Raw genomic sequence first — 25,330 nt, 5'->3', positions numbered from 1 at the left:
AGAGGTCGAGGGCGGCTTCGACGGCGTCGCGCGGCATGTTAAAGTGTGTGCGATGTGAAGATACTCGGGTACTTAATGCTTAGGCGGATGTTGAAGAAAATGTAAGAAGTATCGTTAAGGAAGCGGCACGAAAAGGCAGATTTTATACTTGCATGCATTCAAGTTCATCGGTTCAATGCTCGACTTGAAGGTCGGATAGGTCGCGCAACGACAGTACCGTCACATATCGACAAATTTGAATATATCCCCTATCACACACTCATCTTCATCCCCTTTATCCACCCCTCAACACCCATCCTACCTCCCCCTCCTCTCCTCCTGCCCCTCCCCACCACCCGCAAGCGTCCCCCTCTTAACCCTCCTAAAGCAAGCAAACTGCACCTTGGTCCCCTCCCTCAACCTCTTCAAGCTCACCCTCAAGCTGCCCAACTCCTCCTGCAGCCTCACTCTCGCCGCATTATCCGTCTTCTGATCCAGCACCTGGTAGATATCCGTCTGGATCTGCGATGCCTTCTCTGTAGTGTACGAAGCAAGTGTCTGTGCCATGAACTCCACGTCGAGGGTTGCTTGCATGAGTTGCGGGAGGGAGATAGTGGGGAGGTTGGCGGACTGGAAGGTCGTTATGAGGGAGGTTGTTGTGGCTTCGAAGAGGGAGCGGAGGATGCGTGGGGTTAGGGGTGCGGATGTTGTAGATGACTCGGTGTGCACGATGACGAGGTCCAAGAGGACGGTGAAGACGTAGGGGCTTGGGTCGCGGTCTGCGACGCTTTTGCGGGTGTCGGGGGGAGGTGCCCAGGTGGGGCTGAAGATGCCGGATTCGATTGTAGAGTGGATTTTAGTGGCGTGCGGTTTTGTGTAGGAGCGGAAGAGTTGGGCGTCGAGTTGGGAGAGGACGTCGCGAATGCGGTTTGTTTCGTCGGTTAGTTGGACGCTGAAGAGGGTTTCGAAGAGGGTGAGGAGTTGGGGGGTTATTTCGGACTGGAAGGCGGACATGTTGGCGAGAGTTAGGAGGAGGCGGATGGACTGGAAGTTGTTAGTGGAGATAGTCGGAAGGGTGACATGTATGCTTACCTTCTTGTTGGCATCGACCCTGCCCCAGTCGTTGCCATTCTGATCATCTTGCTCGTCGATGGTCAGATCATCACTTTTGATCTCAAACTCAGCACCCAAAGCTTGTCTGCCCCGCTCAGCACATTCGACCATTCCGCTTAGTGTCCTGTACAAGCTGGTGACGAATTGACTTCTAACCATCTGCAGCAGCTTATTGCTCGGTGGTACAACGACATCCACTCTTGTCTTGCTTGATGCCTCGACGTAGAGTATCTTCTGCAGGTTATTAAGCAGAAAGCTTTGTACTGCCAGGAAACGCTGAGGCAGGTTTGTGGTATCTTTGCGGTCAACGTGACGAGTCCAATCCTCAAGCACCTTCAATTTCTCAGCATCCGTGTTCCAAGCTGCACATACAGCTTGAATGCAGCGCTCACGGACACCGCCAAGAAGCAGGCGCAGCGCTTCGTCGATGCGGCCGCTACCTCCAGACTCGGGAACTTGAAGCGATGCAAGTTCGTTGGCTGCGGTGCCTATCAAGACAAGCATCTTGGATAGATAGTGAGATCCAGAAAGCGCATTCGCGTTAGGAGGCCAGAAAGCATACTTTTCCCAAGACTCACCGCGACTAGGTGATGGCGGTGGCGCTTTCGCAGGATCGAACCGGGACCTCGATGCCGACATGGGACTCAAAGCCGCGCTCAGTGGTGTTCCAGGTGTGGTTGGTGTCGGACTCATAGGCAGTGGTGACATGAGCATAGACACATCCTCAATAGGAGGATCCGAGAAGAACGAGAACAGGTGGTCCCGCAGGATGCTGATGAGTTCGGTCGTGCCTCTCTCCAGCTCAGCTTTATTCTCACTACTCAGGCGGTGGTGGACAGACGACTGATTGTGATGGCCTGTTGGAAGGTTTCGTTGAGCGCGACCGGAGAGGAATGACTGGACAATCTCCCAGTATTCAACTAGTTCAGCAAGCAACCCGGATTTGTTTGAAAGCAGGGTCGTCATGGAGGCATACACGTGTTCCCAGAACTCAGTCACCTTGGGTGTGTCAAGCTTTGAAGGCTCAGCGCTGACATTGCTGCTGGTAGGAACTGAGCGGAGATGCTTTTGCAGCATACGCATGCTCGGCTTCTCGCCGTTCGCCAGATGACGACGAAGGATTTCGATTTCAACAAGCGAGTGTTGGCACTTGGAGTTGAGCTGGAACTTGAGGTGCTCATAGCGTGAGAGCAGCCAAACCCAAATCGGATTCTCCTCCACGCCAAGCTCAAGCATGATTGAGATGATGCTCAGGTATTCGTCCGATTTGGTGTCTTCGGTTCCAGTCTGTAGGTGCGTGAAATGCGCTGCGGTCAGGCGTTTCCAGGATTCGCGCTTGAAACGCTCAATCTGCCGCTCGACATCTGACCACATCCTAGCCGTCACAATGACTTGATGTATCTCGGCATCGGTTAGCGGCCTCTGATTAGACGTCGCCTGTTCTACAATGTATCGGGCTTCGTCTGCGTACTTCCTCGCGCGCTTGTATTCTTCGGTAATTGTCTCGTGGTCCTTCCGGCGTATGGCGTCCTGAATAGCTGATCCTACTTCGAACAACCCTCGGTGATGCTCCACAGACTCCATGATGGACTTCAATGTCTCTTCCCTCTCACGTCCGTTGAGCGCAGGTCCCCAGACTTCTTCCGCCTTGACAGCGACTTCGGTCAGCGGCACCTTGATACCATGCACACCGTATTCGCTCTCCTTGACGAGCGCATTCTTCCTCTTCTCCGCAGGCACCGCGTCAACCATCCCTGGTGTGAGAGATGCGCTTGTCTTTCGGCCAGAGAAGCTCGATCGAGCCCTGGGTCTGCCGGTGCCAGGTTGTAGGTCCTTGTTGGGCGCTTCCACTTGCTCCTTCCCTTGGTCCCGCATCTCATTGTATACACGGTCGATTGTAGCTTTCGCGCCTACGAAGCGATCGAAGTTGGATTCCACGAGGACTTTGAGCGAAGCCGACTTCTTCTCAATCGACCGGCTAAGGAAGTCAAGACCGGCGAGGAGGGAGTCGGTGGAGGCTTCATTGTGGACTTGGGAGAGGAAGAGGGAGGGCGAGAAGGTGGTGGAGCTTAAGAGGAAGCGATTGCCTGTGTGTCCATTAGACAGGCCTTGTATGTATTGCTATATGGCTGGGACGTACGCAGCTTGATGTCATCCTCGACCTGTATGTTCTTTGCCCGCAGCACCTGCACTACACTTGGGTACATGCCCAATGGGTCTTGTTCATCCTTTTGGACCAACGTCTCCACGCCATCTTTCGAGCGCTCTGCTCCCGGAACCTGCCGCGAGAATCTTGCACTGGGCTCTAACACTGAGTATCGTGATTTGGACCGCCGTATCGATTGTTTCGTGGCTTTGGGTATAGGCTCGTCGAACGTATCCTCTTCGTCGGCTTCGTCCTTCTCCTGCGGCCAGGTTGCGGGGTACAGTGTCGTGAGATTGTACTTGTTCAGAATCTCGGTTTCTATAGAGGAACTCATTGCAGCTGCAGAAAGCGCTGCCCGATCACGATCTCTAGAAATGTGGTGGTGCAACCTCGGAATGCTGCGTGTCGCAAGTGGCAGCTCGCTGAGACGCGGTTGCGACCGCCAATCAGGCGCGCGGAGGCCTTGGCGGAAGTTGAGCCAGCCACACCGAGCTTGACCTGCATCTTCTAACATTACCAACCGCGCCTTTGACTCCGACTAAGGCATAGTCATCACATCAGTTCGTTGCACCTGCCACCTCTTCGTTGTCAAAGCCTATGAGCGCTCTCGGTTATGATCTCTGGTATAGCCATGCAGTCATCACAGTCTACCGCTTATCAGAGTATAGAGATCCATCGAAGTAATGTAATCATGACCCCCGATTCGATGGTCTACCAATATCGTAATAGTGCTTTCTTGCATGGCTATAGTATCAAAGGTATCTGAACTTTGCTATCGTCATCCAAGTTTACTCTCACCCTAGATACTGTTGCCACAGTCTCTCACATCAGTTTGGCCATGGATTCCTAGCGTCCTCTCTTACTGCTGATAAGACATCTACCTCTTGCCTTTACCACAGGTCTCTCCAGGTGAGACAAGGAGTCTCTCCGTCAGCAATAGTCCTATTGCCTCATCCAATATATAAACTGTCTTTGCTACCTCCCAACCGTCTTCCATCCTCTCTCTACTTCCTCTTTCTCTGTCCAATCTCCTACATTGCATCAACAACTCAACAATGCTCCATCTCGAACTCAATCCAATCTCGCACATGGATACCATGAGTCCCTCAACATCGGACTCAGGCCCGGGCGAGGTATCTGCAGACTTCATGGCTGAGACAGTGTCAAGGTCTTCGTCAAAGTCCTCTTCAGTCGTCGATGTTCAGATCAAGGAGACGAGCTTGGAAACTACGTTGAAAGCCCAAAACAGGAATTTGAGACGCGAGTTGGCTGAAACACAGGCAAAGTTGGACAAGCTCGAAGCCAAGCAGTTGAGACGCGACGCACTGAAGAAGCACACCTTTTACGAGGAACCTTTCGTCATGTAATTATATTTTAAACAACTCAGAACTCACAGCTAACAATCTTCAGTTCTTTCCCCGAGGACGAAGACGTCTATCTCGCCTCTAAAGATAAGCAGCACGGCGAGGTGCCTGAGTACTTTTACCGTGCACATTACGAGACCTCCGGCACCTTGAGCTGCTACGTGACCAAAGACTGCTGGCCCAGTGTGCATCCGAAATACAAGAAAGGGGCCGCGTTCCAGTCTCTCAATGAGTTCCTACCGGTGCGAGATTTGACTTTTGAACGCGTCATGCGACATTTTATTTGGCAACAGAAGAACCCGACCACTTCTTTCATATCAGTCTTCGATAACTACTGTAAGTACTACTTTCGATCTTCACGGTTCGACTTTAACCTTGCATTAGTAATGGCAGAACAACGAGCGAAATTCTTATACCACGACAGCGCACGCCACCCACGTCGTATATCTGTCGTTCGTATGAGCAATCGAGATCTCACGCCTGCTTTTTTTGTGACGACAGAGATTCTTCCTGCGGGCCCTGTCGAGGCTGCGAAATCGAAACGTCTCGTTAACAAGACTCCGGAGGTTGTTACTACACAGGAATCACTCGCTACCTGTTCGCCCTCTCCCACTTCCGTCAACACAGATGAAGATGCGGGATCTACGCCAGAAAAGGCCCAGGAGAATACCATCGTCCCCAAGAAGACACGCAAGGTCAAGATACCTATCTATGTTCGAAAGAGCGCAGTACCGGAGGATCGCTCAGACATCACTATCCAGCAGTTCGAAGATTCTGGTTCGGATATCTGGTTGTCAGTACGGGAAAACCAAAAGAGTGGCTTAAATCTTCTCCTGGTGGGCGGTCGCGGTCAGCCAGAGGAATGGCTTGCTGGCGGCGTCATACCCAAGGAATATGTCGATCATGTATGGCCCTTCGATGGCACCAAGGTTCATACCCATGACGGAGATAAAGTCGTGACAAGCTCAGCGGAGGTCGACTATGAGTTTGGCACGAAAGACCGGATCTGGCGCTCCAAGACCGAGAAGCGTAAACTCGAACAAGAATTCAAGCGCAACGAGATCGAGAAGCGCAAGTCTGCAGATGTTGATTCTGCATCCTCAAAACGCCAAAAGCCAAATCCCGAGTCGTAGCTCTTGGATCTCAACATTCTCAGACCTTGATTCCCGCCCTCCATGCACAGAGCGATCGATGCTGAACCGGACTTTAACGACGAAGTAACTCTGACCCCGGATAGCATTTGAGGCAAGATACGCATGCCTTCTCCTCTGCATGGATCGCACAAGTTGGTTCTTCAGCCCACAGATTACGCCTACCAAGCTCCCGATTCGGTCCTGCCACTTCGTCTACCTTGATCAAGCACGGCTCGTACATGGCATTCCATGAGCTCTCAATTTGCGACTTTCACGACCCGTATTCCTCACCTTCCTTTTCCTTTCTTGCCTTTCCCCCTCAAAAGACTTGCTTTCATGTTCTGTGCATTCCCGTCGAATGGTGGAGTTGGACCGCGCAGGCCCTCTCGCACATCACCGGTGATCAAGTCCGCCTGTCTGAGCTTGGTGCTTTTGATCAAGGCTTCTAGCATGGACTTTAGAAGTCGTTTCTCGAACACAGAGTTGGTCTCAGATGTTAGATCAGGGTCGAGGGCTACATGGGGCTCTTTGGTGTGCGGCATGCTTTCTTGTTTCTCACATTGCTTCATACATTCGACATTACAATCCTTTACCAAACAATACTTTCTGCGTGTAATCTTCAAATTGATCCAAACTCTTCTCATAGTGACTTGACAACATGATGTAGACGCGTGGACATTGGCGATACTCAGTACATTTTATAACGACTTCATCGAATCTCCAGATATGCGCAGCTATGAGTGAATTATGCCGTTCCAGGGGCCTAATTATTCAGTTAGTCCAACGGGTGCGGGGCGATGTGCAGCAAGATTGGCGGCAGGCGACCCCACCAAAAGCCGCCCGGAGCCCCCAGCTCCACGGGCCCTGCATGTGCGGCTGTGCAAGTGGCGAAGGACCGGACGAACCACGAATGCTCTCAGCCCTCGAACCTTCTCTCCTTACACGCCTCTTCCAAGGTCAAAAGCCTCTGGACTCTCCTCCCTATAATCATTTCCCACCACACTGTCAGGAAATCTTTTTGAGTAGCACGACTGCATCCGCTGCTACAAACTCCGCAGAGATGCCTGCGCCACTGGCCAAAGGTGAGTACGGATAACTCCACTTATGCATGTTGCTGCGGTGTCCCCAGCATATTCAACGTTATTTCTCTTGTCGCGTATTTCTCTACTGTCTACTTTACTTTCCTATGCCAACCTGCTTGCAGGCACCGGCGCGCGCTTCGCATCTCCTCAAGGCAGCACTCAAACCCCGCCGCACCGTCCTAACCACCCCTTCACATCAGGCCTCATAATCGCCGCGTCCGTCATCGTCGCCGCCGGTATCGCCATCTACGAGTCTCCCCAAGTGCGACAATGGGCCGACCAAACCCGTCGCAAGATCGCCATCGCGCTGCATAACCTCGGCGATGACATTCAGCCTCGCCGCCCGAGCGAATCGTCCGATGACTTCGAAGCCAGGAAGCAACGGAGGGAGGAGTTGATCAGGAGGAATAGGAATGAGCTGATCAGGCGGGCGAGGGAAGAGGGTATCGCCGTCGACCTGGACGAGCTGGCTAGGATCGGTGCTGAGACGGCTGAGGTGGCTGCCAGGCGGTCCAGGGCTGACCGGACGAGAAGCTTCGACGATATGGTTGGCAGCGATGGCATGCTCAGGGACAACGCGACGTCAACTGGCAAGGACAACTCGAACGGTACCCTGAAGAAGCGTGGTGCTGCTGGTTTTGCCGCCGGCTCCGCTGCCGCTGCTACCATGGCCAACCCCTTCTCCGACGACCAAGTACTCTTCGACCACGACGAAGACGAAGCGCCCTCACCGAAGCCATTCACCTACGAAGAACCCGCCGCCCGCGAAAGCTCCGCTACAATCATAGCTGACGTCCCGTCCACACCCACCACCGGCACACTCGTCGACCTAACACCCGACCCCGAGCACTCCCTCCCCGAGACCCCATCGCCCGCGCAGCCCGCCCAGGAAGACGCCGACCAAGCCGCCCAATCCTTCTACTCCTTCACCTCCTCGCAAGCAGGCGAACCCACTCCCTCCCACCCTTTCTTCGACGACAACGACGCCGAGCACCTCTCCACCGGCACCCTAACCCCGCGCTCCGAGCGCTCCATGAACATGAGCGGCTCCGTCGCCTCCGCCCACCCCAACGACATCGCCATCCTTAGCATGCCCAACAGCGAACAAAACGACACAGACCACGACGCGCGTTCAGACAGCGGGTTTACAGATGCCTTTTCCGAGGGCGGCTTCAGCGAGTTCGACGGCGACAGGCAGGGCATTATGACGCCTACGAGCTGGACGGATGTGGGTAGTGATGATGATAGTGAGTGGGGTGGTGCTGGGCAGGCGGGGCATGTGAGCCAGATACATCAGTAGATGTAGATTTGTTGGAAGTTGGGAGACGGGGTCTCACTTGTTGGCTTCAAAATGATACTATAGGGTGGCACGGCGTTGAAGGGTATACTTGGGATCAGACATGTCCCGGCGTTTTGATTTAGATGGGAACGGGGTTATGGATATCTAGGCAGCTATTATCGCTATCAAATTCTTAACATATATCTTCGCTAACAAGATCTTTCATTGACTAAGTTCGGGGTACAGCTACTGTAGTACATCTTTCTTTCGTAACGAGCTCAACGTTATCGGACCTCGGGATGCTTTCGACTGGACCGCCCAAAGAAAAGGGTCCAATCACACCATGGGTGTATCTGCGCACGTGAACACTAGCGCACATTGCTGCCTTAACTTATACGCTTGTAATCAGCGCAACAAACTTCCATTAACCTTTCGTTCATCACCCTGAATTTTCTCTCGCCACAACTTTTACGAAATCTCCTTCAGAATGGCTACGACCGACAGTCCCAGGATCATGTACGGTGCACCGGTACGTCAATTTCGGCACAATGTCGCTGACCATTCTGCCGCGAAGGAGTATTTCATACACCGACACGAGCTCGACCGTTTCCCTCGAACAGGTCGCAGCACATACCACAGGCCAGATCTCGCCTTCATATGGATGCCTCAAAAGGCAGATAGCGAGCCCGATCATGTCGATAAAGGACGCCACCTACCCTGTCTACCTGTAGAGCTGATCTTGGACATATTCGACCTGCTACCACCAGTCGACGCACTCAGCCTTGGTATGACATGCAAATACCTCTGGGGTCTGTCTTCTACAAACGGCGTCCAAAGGCAGCTAGAGGGGCTTCAGGCTGATGGAGGAGACTTCGACGAATACGCCTGGCGCCTGCGCAAAGATTGCTTCAACCGACTAGCTGAGTACGAAGAGGCTAACACCACCTCCAGACGATACACACCATATGAAAAACTTTTGTGCAGCTACTGTACAGACTTCCATCCATCATCAGCTTTTGGAGCGCTAGAGCAGGAATGCCCTGCTATAATCGCCAGCGAAAGACAATGCACAGCATCCGCTGGCACGATATACTTGTGCCCACATACACAAATGGCGTTTGAGGACTTCCTTAGGCTATCTAAAGGACCTGGGACAGGACGTTCATGGCCCGCATGCTCGCAAGGATGTAACACTCTTATTACATCATGCGAGGAGTCGTGTTGCTTCTGTCTGACTCAAACAATACCTCTATACAGAGCCGACGAACGCAGCCCCTGGGGAACGCCACAGCACCTCCTGCCAGAACACCGCGATAGCTGTTGTGCTGCCTGTCTCTTTGGATCGATACCCTTCGTCAAGATCGCTGAAACCATTCAAGGCACTGATGTATATGTCTGTCCTCATGTGCAAGGAAAGGAGAAGGTCGCCGATATCCTAAAGCCAATGAGAGAAGCCCCAGAGCCGGGGTACTCTGGTTGTAAACGCAAAGGCCATGGCTCCCAAATCGTATTGATGGATCCAGATCGCAGGCGGTGGAGATGCAAAGTCCGTGGTTGCGGAGCGAGGTTACATGTTGTGTTCGACAAGCATGGGGTCGAGATTAGGACTTTTAGGGAGCTAAGTTTGACGAAGGTCACGGCGGATAGCTGGACAGCAAACGTTGAGTATCCAGGACAAGAAGTGTGGTTGGAATAAGTTGGTGACACTGGAATCATGCGTTTGGTTGAAGCTTTATCTGCTAAAGCAACAGCACATGGCCTTGAGAAAAATACGCGCAACAAAAGTTGGAGGAAAGGCTCCACCGACAGTCAACAGTGTATATCATACGCCCACAACACGACACTCAACCCATTCCATTAGCATTGAAGGGAGATGGTATCATTGTACACGCAGTTTTCAAACCTAATATTCATTCCCAAGCACCTTCTTCAACCCCTTCATCTCGACCTCATACTTCTCCACCTTCCCCTGACTCGTCATCAACTTGCTCAATAGATAATTCACCCGTCCCGCCGTCTGCGCCGGCTGATTCCTCAATTTGCTCAACAGCAACAACTCATTCTCGCACTTGTCAATCGTCGTACTCTCAATCTTTGTCAGATGAGTTAGGATCGCCAGATCTAATCGACTCTTCAACACCTTGTCCTCGGTCAGGCGCTTGAAAGCGGGATGGTAGACGGGTTTTCCTGGCTTAATGATGGATGGACGGCCGTTGGCGCCGGAGACAATGGAGATGAGCTCTGCCTGTTCGAGGGCACGGAGGACGGATTCGCCGCCTGTTTTAAGGATGTCGTCGATGAGGACTTCGTTGTAGCGGAGGCTTTCTTTCTGGGCGAGCTCTTTGATGAGGAACCAGGCTTGTTCAGCGTTCCAGTGGCGGTTGCCGCCTTCGTCTTCTGCGCCAAAGATGAACATTTTGAGGATCTCGGAGGCGGACTGGTCGATGATTTCGTGGACGGCTTTGGTGGGTGTCTCGCCTGTCTTGATTCGGCGGGATAGGAATTCGAGGTCTGTGAGGCGGCCGCCTAGGAGGTCGATGCAGGTATCGAGCTCGTCGAGATCGTCGCGGTGTTGAGAGGGTAGTTTCTTGGGTGAGCCGTCCTTTGGCGCTGGGTCGTCTTCGACATCGGCATCGAGATGGGTGATCACGAATCGCTTCGCGACCTCGGGGCTGCAGTCTGATAGCGAGATCTGACGGAACATGCGGTCTGGCATGGCCTTCGAGAGCGACTTGCTGAATGCGACGTCATTGGTCAAGAAGATCACATGAGCCACGTTCGTCGTTGTGAGACGCGCAGCCCATTCAGCAATCTTGTCATAGACGATACCGCCCTCCTGGCTCTTATGAAGGAAGTTATCGATCACAACAATAGGCCTGCGTTCCGGGTGTGCTTCAAGCCACTCGTCATCTCCAAGGTGCGCATCTTTGTCGTTCTTGTGTCGTGTGTCCAAAGCGATTTGTCGTAAAGCCGAGGTAGTCGTATTCCAGATCTTGCTGAGTTGAGAATCAAGAGTCTCCGAGAAACCTGTCTTGACACCTGTAGCACCTTGAGCGGCCATATCGATCATTCCAGATATGCTGTTCATCCAGCTGAACACCGGTCTGTAGCCAACAGACAACGCTGCGGCATTGATGGTAGCGCTCTCTCCACGGGCTTCCTGGATTGGTTTGCAGTCGATCACAAGCTTGAGTTTCTTATCCTCCAAGGCCTGATCTACGACAAGCTCGCGCTTACCGGAACCGCGGGGGCCCTGGACGATGATGAAGGTTTCGGCAGTCTCCATCAACCAGGTTTGAATCTGTTCGATATTGTCTTTCCTGTCATCCCAGATGGCATCCATGCCGTCATCGTCATCGCGCTTATTGCCACCGTGGATGATGTCTGTGGCATAGCCCTTAATCCATTGGTACCACTTGTTGTCCTCGATATGGAAGTTGCGCGTGATATGAGCCTTGACGAAGAATGTGCGGATGCTGTGTACCTGTCAGTTTGGGTCGTAAACGTGCATGTTTGACTTACGGGTCGAAGATGATGGCGACAAGAGCAGCAATCAGCGCAGCCACGATGGGAATGATAATTCTGGGATGACCGAAGATCCAATCCCTGATATACCGAGGCTTGATCTTCTGCTCATACTTTAGCCTCAAGACCGTACCCAATTTGCCACCACCCTCAGCCTCTGATACGATATAGCCGTGCATGCAGTTCCTCGCCATGATAGCTTTACCAATGCTAGTGTAGTCCAGATACGCGAACTTGGGAAGAACCTTCGAATCGGGAGGTTGCATAACGATATCTCCCAGCTTGCCATAAGGCCTGAAAAACTGGAAGAGCTGCTCCTGGCTCATCTCCACAGCCTCAGAAGCTGGCACGCCCGGTTCAGCAGATACAAACTCAGCCCGCAGGCGCGAAGCAGGTAGACGCATGAGATCCTCCACCCATGGTTTTCCCTTGACCATCTTGGCACGCATCCTCTTCCATGGGCTCCACCATGGCTTGACAGGCTCATCTCTCAGGTACTGTTGCAGCACCTTCTCGATCTCGGAAGCAGACGCATTGCCATCATGCGTGAATTTGACAAACGCTCCTCCTTCTCTCGTCCGCGGAAGCACTTCAGTGCCAGTAATCTGAAGATTGCGTTTCGCACTTGCTCGCTCGAGAACGGCTTTCGGGTCGGTGCCAGAAACGGTGGGGCTGATGAGACGGTCGAAGAGTCCCGGGAGAGGAAGTCCCAATACCTTGCGGATCTGAATGGGAAAGACGTTATTGAAGAAGAGAATTCCTTCGTTGGGTCCGGCGCTGATGTGGCCGGTTTTGTCTTCGCCTGCCTGTAGTCCGGTCACATATCGAGCAGGGACGGTCCATGGACTGCGACAACCCAGATTACTTGGTTTCAATGTCGCAGCAAGTGTCGGATGGATAATCCTGATGATTTGTTAGTACACTTTCGATGATCGGCAACCAGGATCGGCTTCGTGAACGTGCCTTAATGGCCCTTGCACAGGGCGACGGCAGGCTTGATGCCAGCCGGTACGGGGTATCATCCTCAGTATCTAATTGTCACCGTGGCATGGCGACATGTAGAATGAGTTGATCGCTCGAGCGATGTTTGCTGCCTAGGGTGTGGTTTGTTGATGGCGAATCTGGAGTTGGAGGTGCGTGACGTCACTAAACCTGAATCTTGGCTTTGTGCATTCGCGGCCTGGCGAAGCGAAGCAACGGCGACGGACTGTCACTGATGCTAAACTCTCAGCGCTTATGGAAGAACCATGTCAAAAATTTCAGCCGCACTTGCAATGATTCTGTCCATTAGAATCGCACCACGCATTTTCGATTGTGGATACAGTCAAGAACCCTACATGCATGCCACAGGAAGTCATCAAGTAATCATTTGAACATAGCATTCGCATATATATACAAATTGAGTGCGAAATGAATAAACCAGAAGCCAACAACCAAAACAAGAAAACATTGTACACTGCAGGTGCCACCCAGCTGACTCCGCATACTGAAAAGGTATCGTGCAGGTAAACGAGGGAAAATGCTTGTACACAAAAGATCAAACGCCAAACAAATCGTGAATATAACCCTAAACCCCCCATCTTTTATCATGAGCCCATCTTTTCCCATGCATCTTTTCTACTTCATAAAGTAATCGTTATAATCATGTTCGCGTCTAAGCGGCGACAGTGACCAGCTTCTCCGTAGGAGCAGCGGTGTGCTTGTGCATCGCCTCGTAAGGTGGGCGCTTGACGATACCGCCGGTGACAGGCAGAGAAGTGCCGTAGCCGGTGAGGAAGGTGTCGACGTCGCGAGCGCACTGGCGACCCTCGTTGATACCCCAGACGATGAGGGACTGTCCGCGACGGCAGTCACCGGCGGCGAAAACACCGGCAAGGTTAGTGTTGTAGTGACCAGGAGGAGTCTTGATATTCTTGCGGCCATCGAGTTCGATGACATCGCTCATGACGCGCTGCTCGGGGCCCAAGAAACCCATGGAGAGCAGGACGAGGTCGGCGGGGAAGAACTGCTCGCTGCCTTCGACGTGCTTCATGTCCCAGCCGCCAGAGGCGGACTTGGTCCACTCAACACGGACGGTGTTGATACCCTTGACCTTGCCACTGCCATCGTCGACGAAGTCCTTAGACATGACACAGTACTCACGGGGGTCCTTGCCCATGTGAGTCTTGACTTCGTTGTGACCGTAGTCGGTACGGAAGATACGGGGCCACTGTGGCCATGGGTTGTCACGAGCACGCTCGGCGGGAGGCTGGGGCAGAAGCTCGAAGTTGACGACTGACTTGGCGCCGTGACGAACGGAAGTACCAATGCAGTCGTTACCAGTGTCACCACCTCCAATGACAACAACGTGCTTGTCCTTGGCCGAGATGTAAGCATCGTCAGCCAATTCGGAGTCGAGGAGAGACTTGGTGTTCTTGTGCAAGAACTGCATGGCGTAGTGAATGCCCTCCAGGTTGCGGTTGGGGATGGGCAAGTCACGAGCGACGGTAGCTCCGGTGGCGAAGACAACGGCATCGTACTCCTTGCGAAGAGCGTCGAGGTTGGTCTGGCCATCCTCGCCCACGGTGACACCAGTCTTGAAGTTTACACCCTCGGCAGCCATGAAGTCAACACGGCGCTGAACAACCTTCTTGTCAAGCTTCATGTTGGGGATACCGTACATGAGAAGACCACCAACACGGTCAGCACGCTCATAGACGGTGACGGTGTGGCCAGCCTTGTTGAGCTGATCAGCGCAAGCAAGACCAGCAGGGCCGGAACCGATAATGGCAACAGTCTTGCCAGAGCGGACCTGAGGTGGCGAGGGGACCATCCAGCCCTTCTCGAAACCGCGATCGATGATGGCGCACTCAATCGACTTGATACCGACAGGATCCTCGTTGATGCCGAGAACGCAAGCACCCTCGCAAGGAGCCGGGCAGACACGTCCAGTGAACTCAGGGAAGTTGTTGGTCTGTGCACCCGAAAATGTCAGTATTTGTCTCGGATATACTTTAGAGTGCCAAGACTTACCATAAGAAGACGGTTGAGGGCGTCGCGCCATTGTCCCTGGAAGACAAGCTCGTTCCACTTGGGAATAATGTTACTGATCGGGCAACCAGTGTCAGACTGACAGAACGGAACACCGCAGTCCATGCAACGAGCAGTCTGGTACTTGAGCTCGTCCTCGTTGAGACGCTGGTTCAGCTCGGCCCAATCACGAGTACGTGTCTTGGGGTTGCGGTACTTCTCCGAGCGACGCTGGTACTTCATGAAACCACGGGTCTTGTCAAGAACGAGTGCCTTCTTCTTCTCGGCCTTTGCGTCGGTAACACTCTCCTCGATGTCGAGAAGGTCGCTCTTCTTCTTCTCCTTGGCTTCAGCCTCGGCTTCCTTGTTGCGGGACTCCTCGTGGCTGGCGCGGACGGAGTTACCGGGAAGGAGGGGAAGAGGATATTCGCTCTTCTTCTTCTCGGCAGCCTTGGCCTTCTCCTCGAGGAGGACGCGCTTGTAGTCAACGGGCATAACCTTGACGAAGCGGGGCAGTGCGCGGGTGAAGTCGAGCAGGATGCGTGCGGCGAGCTCGGAGCCAGTGTAGTGGTGGTGGTCCTCGATGAGTCCACGCACGAAAGCGATCTCCTCTGGCTCCTCGATGCCGGAAAGCTCGACCATCTCCTGGTTGACCTTCTGCTCGAAGTCCTTGTGGATGTCAAGAACGTATGCAATACCACCAGACATACCGGCGGCGAAGTTACGTCCAGTAGAGCCAAGGACAAGAACACGACCACCAGTCATGTACTCGCAACCGTGGTCACCAACACCCTCAACGACTGCTGTGGCACCGGAGTTACGGACACAGAAGCGCTCGGCGGCGATACCGCGGAAGAAGCAGGTACCGCGAGTGGCACCGTACAAGCAGACGTTACCGATGAGGACGTTCTCCTCAGCGCGGTATACGGCGTTGCGAGGAGGGTAGATGATCAGGCGACCACCGGAAAGACCCTTACCAACGTAGTCGTTAGCATCACCCTCAAGTTCAAGGGTGACACCAGGTGCCAGGTAAGCACCGAACGACTGGCCAGCAGAACCACGGATGTTAACGTGAATGGTGTCTTGAGGCAGACCAGCCTCGCCGTAGCGCTTGCTGATGTGGTATGAGAGGGTAGCACCAAGAGCACGGTCGGTGTTGACGACATCGCACTCGATGCGGGCGGGAAGACCCTTCTCAAGAGCAAGCTCGGACTCAGCAATGAGCTTGTTGTCCAGACGAACGTGGAGACGGTGGTCCTGCTTGCGAACGTTGAAGGTGGCAACGCCTGGGCGAAGGGTGTGAGCAGGAGTCAGGATGAGAGACAAGTCAATGTTCTCAGTCTTCGCGGTGCGGAGATCATCGCGAATGCGTAGAGCCTCGCAGCGACCAACCATGTCGTTGATGGTACGGAAACCAAGCTTGGCCATGATCGCACGGAGCTCGTTGGCGATGTAGTAGAAGAAGTTGATGACATGCTCGGGTGTACCTTGGAACTTCTTTCGGAGCTCAGGGTCCTGGGTGGCGATACCGACAGGGCAGGTGTTAAGATGGCACTGTATCACGAAGTCAGTATGTGTCTCAGATGCATCTCGTATAGTCAAAACGTACCTTGCGCATCATGATGCAACCCATGGCAATAAGAGGAGTGGTAGCGAAACCCCACTCCTCAGCACCAAGCAAACAAGCAATGGCAACATCACGTCCAGTTCTCAACTGACCATCAGTCTGAACAATGACACGACCACGGAGATCGTTGAGGACAAGAGTCTGGTGAGTCTCGGCAAGACCCAACTCCCAGGGCAGACCAGCATACTTGATACCAGTCCATCGAGAAGCACCAGTACCACCATCGTGACCGGAGATGAGGATGTGGTCGGCCTTGGCCTTGGCGACACCGGAAGCGACGATACCAACACCAGTCTCGGAAACGAGCTTGACGGAGACACGAGCGCGGGGGTTGGAGCACTTGAGATCGTAGATCAACTGCTTGAGATCCTCAATGGAGTAAATGTCGTGGTGGGGAGGAGGACTAATAAGACCGACACCAGGAGTGGAGTGACGGGTCTTAGCGATGGAGCCAGAGACCTTGTGGCCAGGAAGCTCACCACCCTCACCAGGCTTCGCACCCTGAGCCATCTTGATCTGAAGCTCATCCGCATCGGCGAGGTAGTTGGAGGTAACACCAAAACGTCCAGAGGCGATCTGCTTGATAGCGGAGCGCATGGTGTCACCGTTCTCCATGCGCAAGCTGCGCTCGGGGTCCTCACCACCCTCACCAGTGTTTGACTTACCGCCAAGACGGTTCATGGCGACAGCAAGGGTAGAGTGAGACTCCATAGAGATGGATCCGTAGGACATGGCACCGGTAACGAAGCGGCGCACAATGTCAGTCCAAGGCTCGACCTGGTCGATGGGGATTGGTGCACGGTCATCGAAGTTGAAGTCAAGGAGACCACGGAGGGTGCAGTCCTTGATGCGCTCGTACTCAGCGATAGAGTAGGCCTCGTATGACTTGTCGTTCTTGGTGCGGACGGCGTCCTGGATGTTGGCCATGGCAGTCGGGTCGTTGACGTGAGGCTCGCCTCCGTCACGCCAATGGTACTCACCAGTCTCGGCAAGACCGGGTACCTCGACGATAGCGCGCGATGGGTAACCCTTCTCGTGGAGAGCAAAAGCGTCGGAAGCGATCAGCTCAAAGGTCATACCCTTAATACGAGAGGCAGTTCCAGTGAAGCATCGGTCGACAACAGAGTCGTCAAGACCAAGAGCCTCGAAGATCTGAGCACCCTTGTAGGATGAGAGGGTAGAGATACCCATCTTACTCATGACCTTCAAGATACCACCATCGCAAGAGTGCTTGTAGTTGTCAATGAGCTGCTCGGGGCTAAGCTTCTTCCGGATGACACCCTCGCGGTGCATCTTCAGGATACACTCAATGGCGAGGTATGGGCAGATGGCGTCAGCACCATATCCAACGAGCACACACATGTGGTGGACCTCACGGGCCTCACCAGTCTCGACAACGAGAGCAGCGTTGGACCGCCACTTGTTGCGGACGAGATGGTGGTGGACCATACCAGTAGCCAAGCAAGCGGACACGGCAACCCGGTCAGCGGATGCAGCGCGGTCGGTCAGGACGAGGATGTTGTCGCCAGCCTGGATACCCTCCGTGGCAGCCTCGCAGATGCGGTCGAGAGCAGCCATGTAGCCCTCAATACCATCGCTCTTGGGGAAAGTAATGTCAATGTTCTTGACGGTCCAGTCAGAGTACAGCTTGTGAGTGTTGGTCAACGCTGTGAACTCCTCAAGAGTCAGGATGGGCGATGGAAGGAGAAGACGGCCACACTGTGACTCGTCCATCTCTAGAAGGTTACCCTGGGGACCGACGTAGGTCTCCAACGACATGACAATCGCCTCACGGATAGGGTCGATAGGAGGGTTGGTGACTTGGGCGAAGAGCTGACGGAAGTACTCGTACAGCAGGCGAGGCTGAGTAGCCAAGCAAGCCAGAGGAGCATCGTTACCCATAGATCCAAGAGCCTCCTTTGAGTCAGCGGCCATGGGGCCAAGAAGCAAGCTGACTTGCTCAAGCGAGTAACCAAATGCCCTTAGACGAGGATCCTCGTGTAGCTTAGTCTCGGTGAGCTGGTATGATAGGTCAACACCCTTTGCAGGGACTGCCTCCAAGATCTTGGGAAGAGTAAGAAGGTTCTTCTGGATCCAAGAACGGAAGTCGACACGCTCTGAGACGCTCTTCTTCAGCTCGGCGTCATCGACAATTCGGCCAGCGACAGTGTCGACGAGCAACATCCTACCGGGCTGCAGACGACCCTTCTGTACGACTCGCTCAGGCTCGATGGAGATTGTACCGACTTCAGACGCGCAGATGATGCGGTCGTCGTCGGTGACGTAGTAACGGCAAGGACGAAGACCGTTACGGTCGAGGTTGGCACCACAGTAGCGTCCGTCCGAGAATGTGAAGAGAGCGGGACCATCCCAAGGTTCCATCATGCAGGCAGCCCACTCGTAGAAAGCCTGCTTGGCGGGGTCCATCGTGTTGTTGCCCTGCCATGCCTCTGGAACCATGAGCATGACTGCTTCTGGGAGTGAGAGAACACCGTTGATGGTGAGCAGCTCAAGAACGTTGTCGAAAGCTGCAGAGTCAGAACCACCATCCTCGACAATGGGGTAGAGGAGGTCGAGCTCCTCGCCGAAAAGGCTGGACTTCATGACACCCTCGCGGGCGCGCATCCAGTTCTTGTTTCCTCGCAGGGTGTTGATTTCGCCGTTGTGAGCCGCCCATCGTAGAGGCTGAGCACGGTCCCAACTGGGGAATGTGTTGGTAGAGAAACGTGAGTGCACTAGCGCAAAGTGACCCTCGTAGTCGACGTTCAGCAGATCATGGTAGTACTCGTAGACCTGGACGGGAGATAGTTGACCCTTATAAACAATGTTCTTGTTGCTCAGAGAGCAAACGTAGAACCAATTGTGCAGGCCAATGACGTGTGTAGCCCTCTTTCGCATGACATACAGTTGTCGCTCAAAGTACGCGTTATCGTACTTCTCCTGGAAGTCCGCCTTGGGCTCGCGGGCGTCGCCGTAGGCAGTCTTCAGTACCACGAATGGCTGGAGAATGATGGGCTCTCGTGACAGCGCTGCGGGTCCAAGAAGTGTGGAATCGCGGGGCACCGTCCGCCATCCGAGCACCCTCAAGTCGAGTTGGTCTGCAACGTCCTCGAACATGGCCTTGGTCTCCTCCAAGATGGTCGCGTCGGGCTTGAAGAACAGGTTACCAGTGGCGTACTGGCCAAGGCTTGGTAGCTTGTAGCCTTGCTCGCGCTCGAACTCCTTGAGGAAGAAGCGGTGGGGAATGGAGGTCATTACACCTGCACCGTCACCGTCGCGTGCGTCTGAGCCCACGGCTCCTCGATGTGTCATGTTGCATAGCAACGATCGTGCTGAGGATTTGTTAGCACCCTATCCTGCACTACTCTCGCGTTGTTCGCTCTTACCATCGGAAACAATCTTGTGGCTGGCCTTGCCCTTGATGTGGCTACGCAAATGTCAGCCCTCACACTCCACAGAAAGTGCAATTCCGTCACTCACGCAGCGAAACCGACACCGCAAGCATCCTTCTCGAGCTCCGGGTCATAGAGACCCTGCTTCAAGGGCAGCGCACCTGCCCACGACTTGTTCTCGGGGCCATCTTGATACTCAAACACGGAGCTCTGATACTCTTCAATCTGGGGTTCCTGGGGCAATTTTGTATCTTCGGCGAACGAGACCCGACCCATTATATCGGCGAAAGGCCGAAGTTCTGGGTTCGTTGGTGTGGGTAGCGGGGCTGCGGTATCGATATGGGAGTGTGGCGGGGTCGCTCGACGCGTCAAGTTGGAGCTGCTGCTCTGGTAATAGTGTCTAGGTGAAGTCTGAGACGGATATTAGTTGTCAATTCGGAGAAGAGTTTGTCGGTGAGTGCGAGCCGAGGATCGAAGATATTTGGTACAGATGCGCCTAGGGCTCTAGCTCAAAAGCAACGAATGTGGGTGGGGATCAGTCGCTGCAAGGACGGGGTCGCTGGTGTCTATCACCCCCAAAGGCAGCAGAAAGATGGGCTGGATTCGTCACCAGCTTCACCCGCCGGATATAGCGACTGAGGGCTATGACGTTCCCCCGTACCCAGCGGCGACTGATAGCTGTTGGAAGCACGAGTGCGCTGATAAGGGAATAGCGAATGGGCTAACGCGGGGTGGCACGCGTAGACCAGTAAAACGAGTGTCTGTGTTGTTCACGCAGGACGGGTGGTGGAAAAGCACAATGTTTGGGCGCGGGTGGTGGATGGGTGCAGCGGGTGTACATGTGGGAGGCGGGCGACTTACTTGCTAGCAGGGCTGGTGGAACAGGCCTGGTGATGGGCTCGCGGTGTTCCGGCAAGCAAAGTGTAGCGATTGTGTGTCGAGCAGGTACGTGAAGAGACAGAGGGTCGCGGGAGATTGGGCGGGCGTGCTTATGAATAAGAGAGCGGAGGGCTCCTGGTGGGGTGGATATTTTCCCAATGCGCTAACAGCTTGACTTCAACGTTGTCCAATTACCGGGCTGGAAGCGTGTCGAGGGAGGCGTTCGTGCTGTCACTTAGGCCATCTCCGCGTGTGTGCCGATGCGAACTGGGAACTGCCTGGTCTTGGAGGTGGTCTTGGTACTTTACGAGTGAATATCGCATGGAAAGTTGGAGCGGACCCGACCTCGGACTGTGTCGCGTATCACTTTAGACGGTATACCACTACATACAAGATATTTCAACGTGAAATCGCTACATGCTCTATGGAGTCGATCTATAGAGTCTCTCTGAACATTACTACACTGTCCAACGTCCGTCTACCATCACTGCCTCGCGGCGTATTGCGCCTGGAAAATTGGCCTACCCCACGGTTTTTCTGCCACTCCATGACCAAAGGGCAGGATGTGAGTGGCCAGACAGGCGCGACCGCCCTGCAGCAGTTTGGCCGTGCGCCGCATCCTGGGCTCCGAAGGTCGGTTTGACATCTGATGACCAGGACTTGCATGTGTTTCCGCTCTGCCTCTGCTCCACCGGCTAGATTGCCGCTGCAGCCCACGCCGCATCATCTGAAAAGCGGCCGCTGCCATTGGCCCGGCGGCCTCGCCTCGGCAGCCCACGACTTGTCTGTCGTAATTCGAGAGGGTCATCTCAGGCCTTATCTCTCCCCAAGCGCGACCCAGGGCGGACGGTCGCGCGACGGAAAACGTCGTGTCGATGCTCGTTGTAGTATGTGTGGAGTGTGAATCAATGTATAAGTCTAACGAGCTAACTAAGATGGGATGGGCCCACTATATACCCGGCACATGCCATCCTTGGCAGTCATGTGACAGGTTCCATCCCCGGCACAAGACAAAAAGAGAGAAACCGCCCAAACCAGAGACTGTGAAGGGGACCCCAGCGCGGTTGTGCATTCCCCAGAAGCCCGGTGCGAGGCATTGCGAGCCCAAAGTCCCTTCCGTATGCTCGCGAAGAAAAGAGAGCAATGCTTGCTTCAAAAAAGAGAAAATGAATAATGTAAGAGGTTGTAAAAACTTTTGCAAGGCAAAAGTTGTGCTTGTGAGATGTCCTCTATACCCCCATGTGAAGCCGCTGTTTCCCGGTGGGAGTAGTGAATGGACTCGGGATTTGTCGTTGCGGCCACCGTGAAACCTGGTGGCGCTGACGAGCGTTTTGTGGTTGTTGATAAATGCCTGAAAAGGAAAAGGCCCCTTGTGAACCATCGCCGGGTAACACAGGCGGGAGGAGTAAGGGACGTGTTGTTCTGTCGTGAAGCAATGTGTGAAGTAAAAGGCAAAACTGTTGCTGATGCACGAAAAGGGAAAACTTTTCATGCCAGGCGGGGAAACGAGGCCAGAGGCTGAGAGCGAAAAGACGCAGTAAGAAAGATAGATAGCATCCCAGCTGTGGACTGTGCAAGCCGAAAAGAGGGGCTGACGTTAAGACTTTTGGTAAAGTGTAGATATAGCGATAGATCTGCCGGGGTAATGTAGACGGTCGAGGTTGACAGTCGTTGAGCTATGAAGCGGAGAAGACTTAGGAAGAACCTTCGGCGCGGTCATCCACCGGGCTGTAAGGTGCGTTCATGTTCCTGGTGAATTCGGCTGCGGTGGCCATGGCGACATCCTGGATCTCTTGATGATCGAGATCTTCCTTCGCGAGGGCGTCGTCCCCGGCGTGGTCGCCAGTTGCAGTCTCCAAAGGATTGTCGCGCACCGGGGTCGCAGCGGTAGCGGTGGCAGGATCCGTAGCGTTGGCGTCAGGTGATGGAGTCGAGTCCACGGTCTTTTGCTTCTTGGGCTTCCTCCTTGTTTCACTGCTAGGCTTGGTGGCCTTCGGCTTGGCGGTCGGCCTAGACTGGAAGTACTTGGTGGTGTTGGCGACGTAGAGGCTCATGGTCTTAGGCTTGGGCTTGGTGCCTTGAGCGGGAGTGACGGTGTTGTACTGTGGCTTATAATCTCCATCGCCGTTCTCCTCCTTGAGAAAGTCGATGTTCTCTTCCTTGAGAGCCATAGGAGTGTTGCGGGCCTGAGCAGTCGATGTATCCTGAGCGTCCTTGTAGCGCTGTTCATCCTCTGCGAGGACATCGAAGAAGTTGTCCTCGTCTTCCTCTTTGGAAAGAGCACCGAAAGTGTCAATGCCATCGAGGTCATACCCGTCGTCCTCGTCCACCTCAGAAACCTTCCTCTTGCGCTGCCGGGTTGCACCTGGAGTCTTTGCCTGTTCTTTGGCTTCTCTCCTGGCCTCCTTCTTTTGGTGTGCGGCCTTGAGCTGGGGAAAGGCGTCTTGGATTTCGCTGGGAGTGTAGTAGGTGATGCCAAAGAATTGATCTTTTGGTATGAGGTGCATGCCGGTGCGGACGGGATCGAAGCGTCGAAGCATCCCTCGATTTGTGCCACGGACCTTGAGGTACTCGATGCCGAGCCGTATGGTTCCATATTCATCAACGAAGAATCTGCTGTCAATTTGCCAAATGCGCACGTTGTCCGGCAGATCAAAGTCCATCGTGACCCCGCTCTGCTCAAGGATGATGTATTTGCCCTCCTCATCGAGCTCTCGAACGGGTTTGCCCTTGTCAATCTTCTTGTTCTTGAACTTGAATCGGATGGTCTGGCAGGCCCAGCAGGAGTTCACCGAGGCGGGGTTGTAGCATCGGCCGCCGGCTGCAATCCCTTCAGTATGGCAGGAAGAACAAGCCCAAGCGAAATTGATGTCAGACATGGTCTTCTTCTGTTCATCGGTGAAGAAGATAGCCATCGGCGGAGTCTGGTGGTTGACCTTGTCGACAAGATCTTGAGATTTTCGGCGCGGCTTGGAGGCTTCAGGGTCCTTCTTCAAGCAGAAGTAGGCCTTGTTGGCGTTGGAGGGTCTAGTCTTCGTCTTGTCTTCGAGGATGCCGTAGGTCTTGTATACGGCGAGGTGCTTGTTTGTGCTGGCTTTGATCTCCGGTGGGTTTGCCCAGTTCAAGTGGGCTGGGGTTGGCACATAGACGGCGAGCTTGTCGACATCCCGGGCATACTGGCGGTCCTCGTCTGACATATGTGCCATGGCGGCTTCCATGGACTCGCCAGGCCGGACAACCCGGTAACCGCGCGAGATGAGGCCGTCAGCCATGCGCTCGGCGACCTGTTGGTCCCATGTGTGGTCGGTATTCTTCCTGAACTTGAAGGGCTGCTCCGAGTACGTCTCAAAGTTGTCGTTCATGCGCTGGAGATGCTCACTGGAGTTGGCGAAAACGTCAAAGTCGAGTACACCGCGTTGAGGTTCCGCTTTCTCAAGGTGACGAAGCATGGCGTCGGCGGGGAAAGGAACTCTCGTGTTGAACGACCACCCCTTGATGTGCTTGGGGTCCCAGACAGGTATCCCGGTGGTGGCGCTCTCCCCGTTGGTGAAGTCAGAGAGCACTTGCTGTACTTTGTTGAGGTAGTATACGATCGCTCCACCGGAATCTCGGACATAGCCGCTCACGTCATCGTCGGCGGGCAGGCGGTTCGTCAGCAAGGCGCGTTGAGCAAAAGCAGTTGCAGCACTTGTCAAGCTGTGAACTCGCATGATATCTTGCATGGAAAGGGTGACGGTCGCCGGGCTCTTGGAATGTGAACCAACGTCGGGAGGACTGTCCAGGGTCACCAAGAGCTGTGGTGAGGCTTCGGCTGGAGCAGCTGAAGGAACTGCGTGATGGCTGTGAGCGTGGGGGGGTGATGCCCAACCTGCAAGCAGGCTGCGGCTGAGTGCCTTTGCGGAGGGCGTGGGTGAAGGCGGTCCATTCTCAAGCTGAGTATCGGGGCGCTCTTCTCCGGCAGAGGCCTCCGGCCATGACTGATCAGGTGAGTAGCGCATAGTAGTCTGCTTGTAGTGGTGTAAAGGGTGTACGCGAAAGGGCGGCTTCTGGAAGAGCGGCGTAGTCTGGAAACGTAGTAGCGGGGACGGGTTCGAGAGGCGGTAGTTGGTGTAGGAGAGACGAAAGTTGCGAGTAGGAAGCTTGCCTTATATGTGGATGTAGTGTGGGCTCGACGTTGTGGGTGAGAGAAAAGCAGGCTTCTCTCACCTTGCGTACTGGAGTTGAACCCTCGCAGGGAGGAACATCACGATGCATAGTGTCGCTAAGATGCGGGGTAAGTGGAGACGAGGGTGTTGTTTACTACTGGAAATAGTGTATGTGAGGCTATGGTGTATGTGGATCGCCGGGTAACGGTGATGGTGGACGATGTCGTGGGAAAGCTGTGGTGGCTTAAAGTCCCGGTGGAGTATGATTGATCAAAACGAAGGGTGGCTGCCACCCCGTCAGACCAAGCCCATGTGAGCGGACGATGGTCATCGGGCCTGTAAATAGAGGAGCCAGAAGGGCCCTTTGAAAGGCGAGCTGTAGAAAAGCAAATGCCGTGAGAAACGCCGAAAAGTGGAAAAACGCCTATAGGTAAAAAGGAGCAAAAACGCCAAAGTCAAAAAAGACGAAAACCTGCCATCCGTAGTAATGAGTGTGATGCTGCAGTAGCATCACGAGGGGCGTGGCCTGAGTGTGGCCCGCCGTCCGCTGACAGGGGGAGCCGCCGGGTTGGTCTCAAAAAGCACCTCGTCGTCAACGCGCGTGGCGATGACTTCCTCATGGCAGTCGCCGGGCTGAACGGACTCATGGAGGGGCTC

General features: G+C 54.2%; 6 protein-coding genes across 6 annotated transcripts; 2 read left to right on the top strand and 4 right to left on the bottom strand.

Annotated features, from left to right (window-relative positions):
- Positions 1-297: 297 nt before the first annotated feature.
- Positions 298-3,572, bottom strand: J4E83_008855 (uncharacterized protein; the record flags this gene model as incomplete). Its single annotated transcript, XM_049335748.1, has 3 exons — positions 298-1,023; positions 1,072-3,179; positions 3,233-3,572. 3 exons carry the CDS (start codon positions 3,570-3,572, stop codon positions 298-300), a joined length of 3,174 nt encoding a protein of 1,057 aa, XP_049185244.1.
- Positions 3,573-4,386: 814 nt separating this feature from the next.
- Positions 4,387-5,735, top strand: J4E83_008854 (uncharacterized protein; the record flags this gene model as incomplete). Its single annotated transcript, XM_049335747.1, has 2 exons — positions 4,387-4,601; positions 4,649-5,735. The coding sequence occupies 2 exons, from the start codon at positions 4,387-4,389 to the stop codon at positions 5,733-5,735; spliced, it is 1,302 nt and encodes a 433-aa protein (XP_049185243.1).
- Positions 5,736-6,795: 1,060 nt separating this feature from the next.
- J4E83_008853 (uncharacterized protein) lies at positions 6,796-8,117 on the top strand (the record flags this gene model as incomplete). The annotated part of the gene is made up of 2 exons (XM_049335746.1): positions 6,796-6,817; positions 6,940-8,117. 2 exons carry the CDS (start codon positions 6,796-6,798, stop codon positions 8,115-8,117), a joined length of 1,200 nt encoding a protein of 399 aa, XP_049185242.1.
- Positions 8,118-9,999: 1,882 nt separating this feature from the next.
- On the bottom strand, positions 10,000-12,671 carry YME2 (mitochondrial escape protein 2; the record flags this gene model as incomplete). The annotated part of the gene is made up of 3 exons (XM_049335745.1): positions 10,000-11,572; positions 11,619-12,467; positions 12,664-12,671. 3 exons carry the CDS (start codon positions 12,669-12,671, stop codon positions 10,000-10,002), a joined length of 2,430 nt encoding a protein of 809 aa, XP_049185241.1.
- A 604-nt stretch (positions 12,672-13,275) lies between these two features.
- On the bottom strand, positions 13,276-19,925 carry GLT1 (glutamate synthase [NADH]; the record flags this gene model as incomplete). Its single annotated transcript, XM_049335744.1, has 5 exons — positions 13,276-14,574; positions 14,634-16,184; positions 16,240-19,589; positions 19,644-19,684; positions 19,738-19,925. 5 exons carry the CDS (start codon positions 19,923-19,925, stop codon positions 13,276-13,278), a joined length of 6,429 nt encoding a protein of 2,142 aa, XP_049185240.1.
- Positions 19,926-22,222: 2,297 nt separating this feature from the next.
- Positions 22,223-24,526, bottom strand: J4E83_008850 (uncharacterized protein; the record flags this gene model as incomplete). Its single annotated transcript, XM_049335743.1, has 1 exon — positions 22,223-24,526. One exon carries the CDS (start codon positions 24,524-24,526, stop codon positions 22,223-22,225), a length of 2,304 nt encoding a protein of 767 aa, XP_049185239.1.
- Positions 24,527-25,330: the final 804 nt, after the last annotated feature.

Source organism: Alternaria metachromatica, assembly GCF_023757995.1.
Source record: "Alternaria metachromatica strain BMP 0045 chromosome Unknown scaffold_27, whole genome shotgun sequence".
NCBI classification, from domain to species: Eukaryota; Fungi; Ascomycota; class Dothideomycetes; order Pleosporales; family Pleosporaceae; genus Alternaria; species Alternaria metachromatica.
The sequence above is the reverse complement of the archived record's forward strand: the minus strand, read 5'-3'. Positions and strand labels throughout refer to the sequence as shown.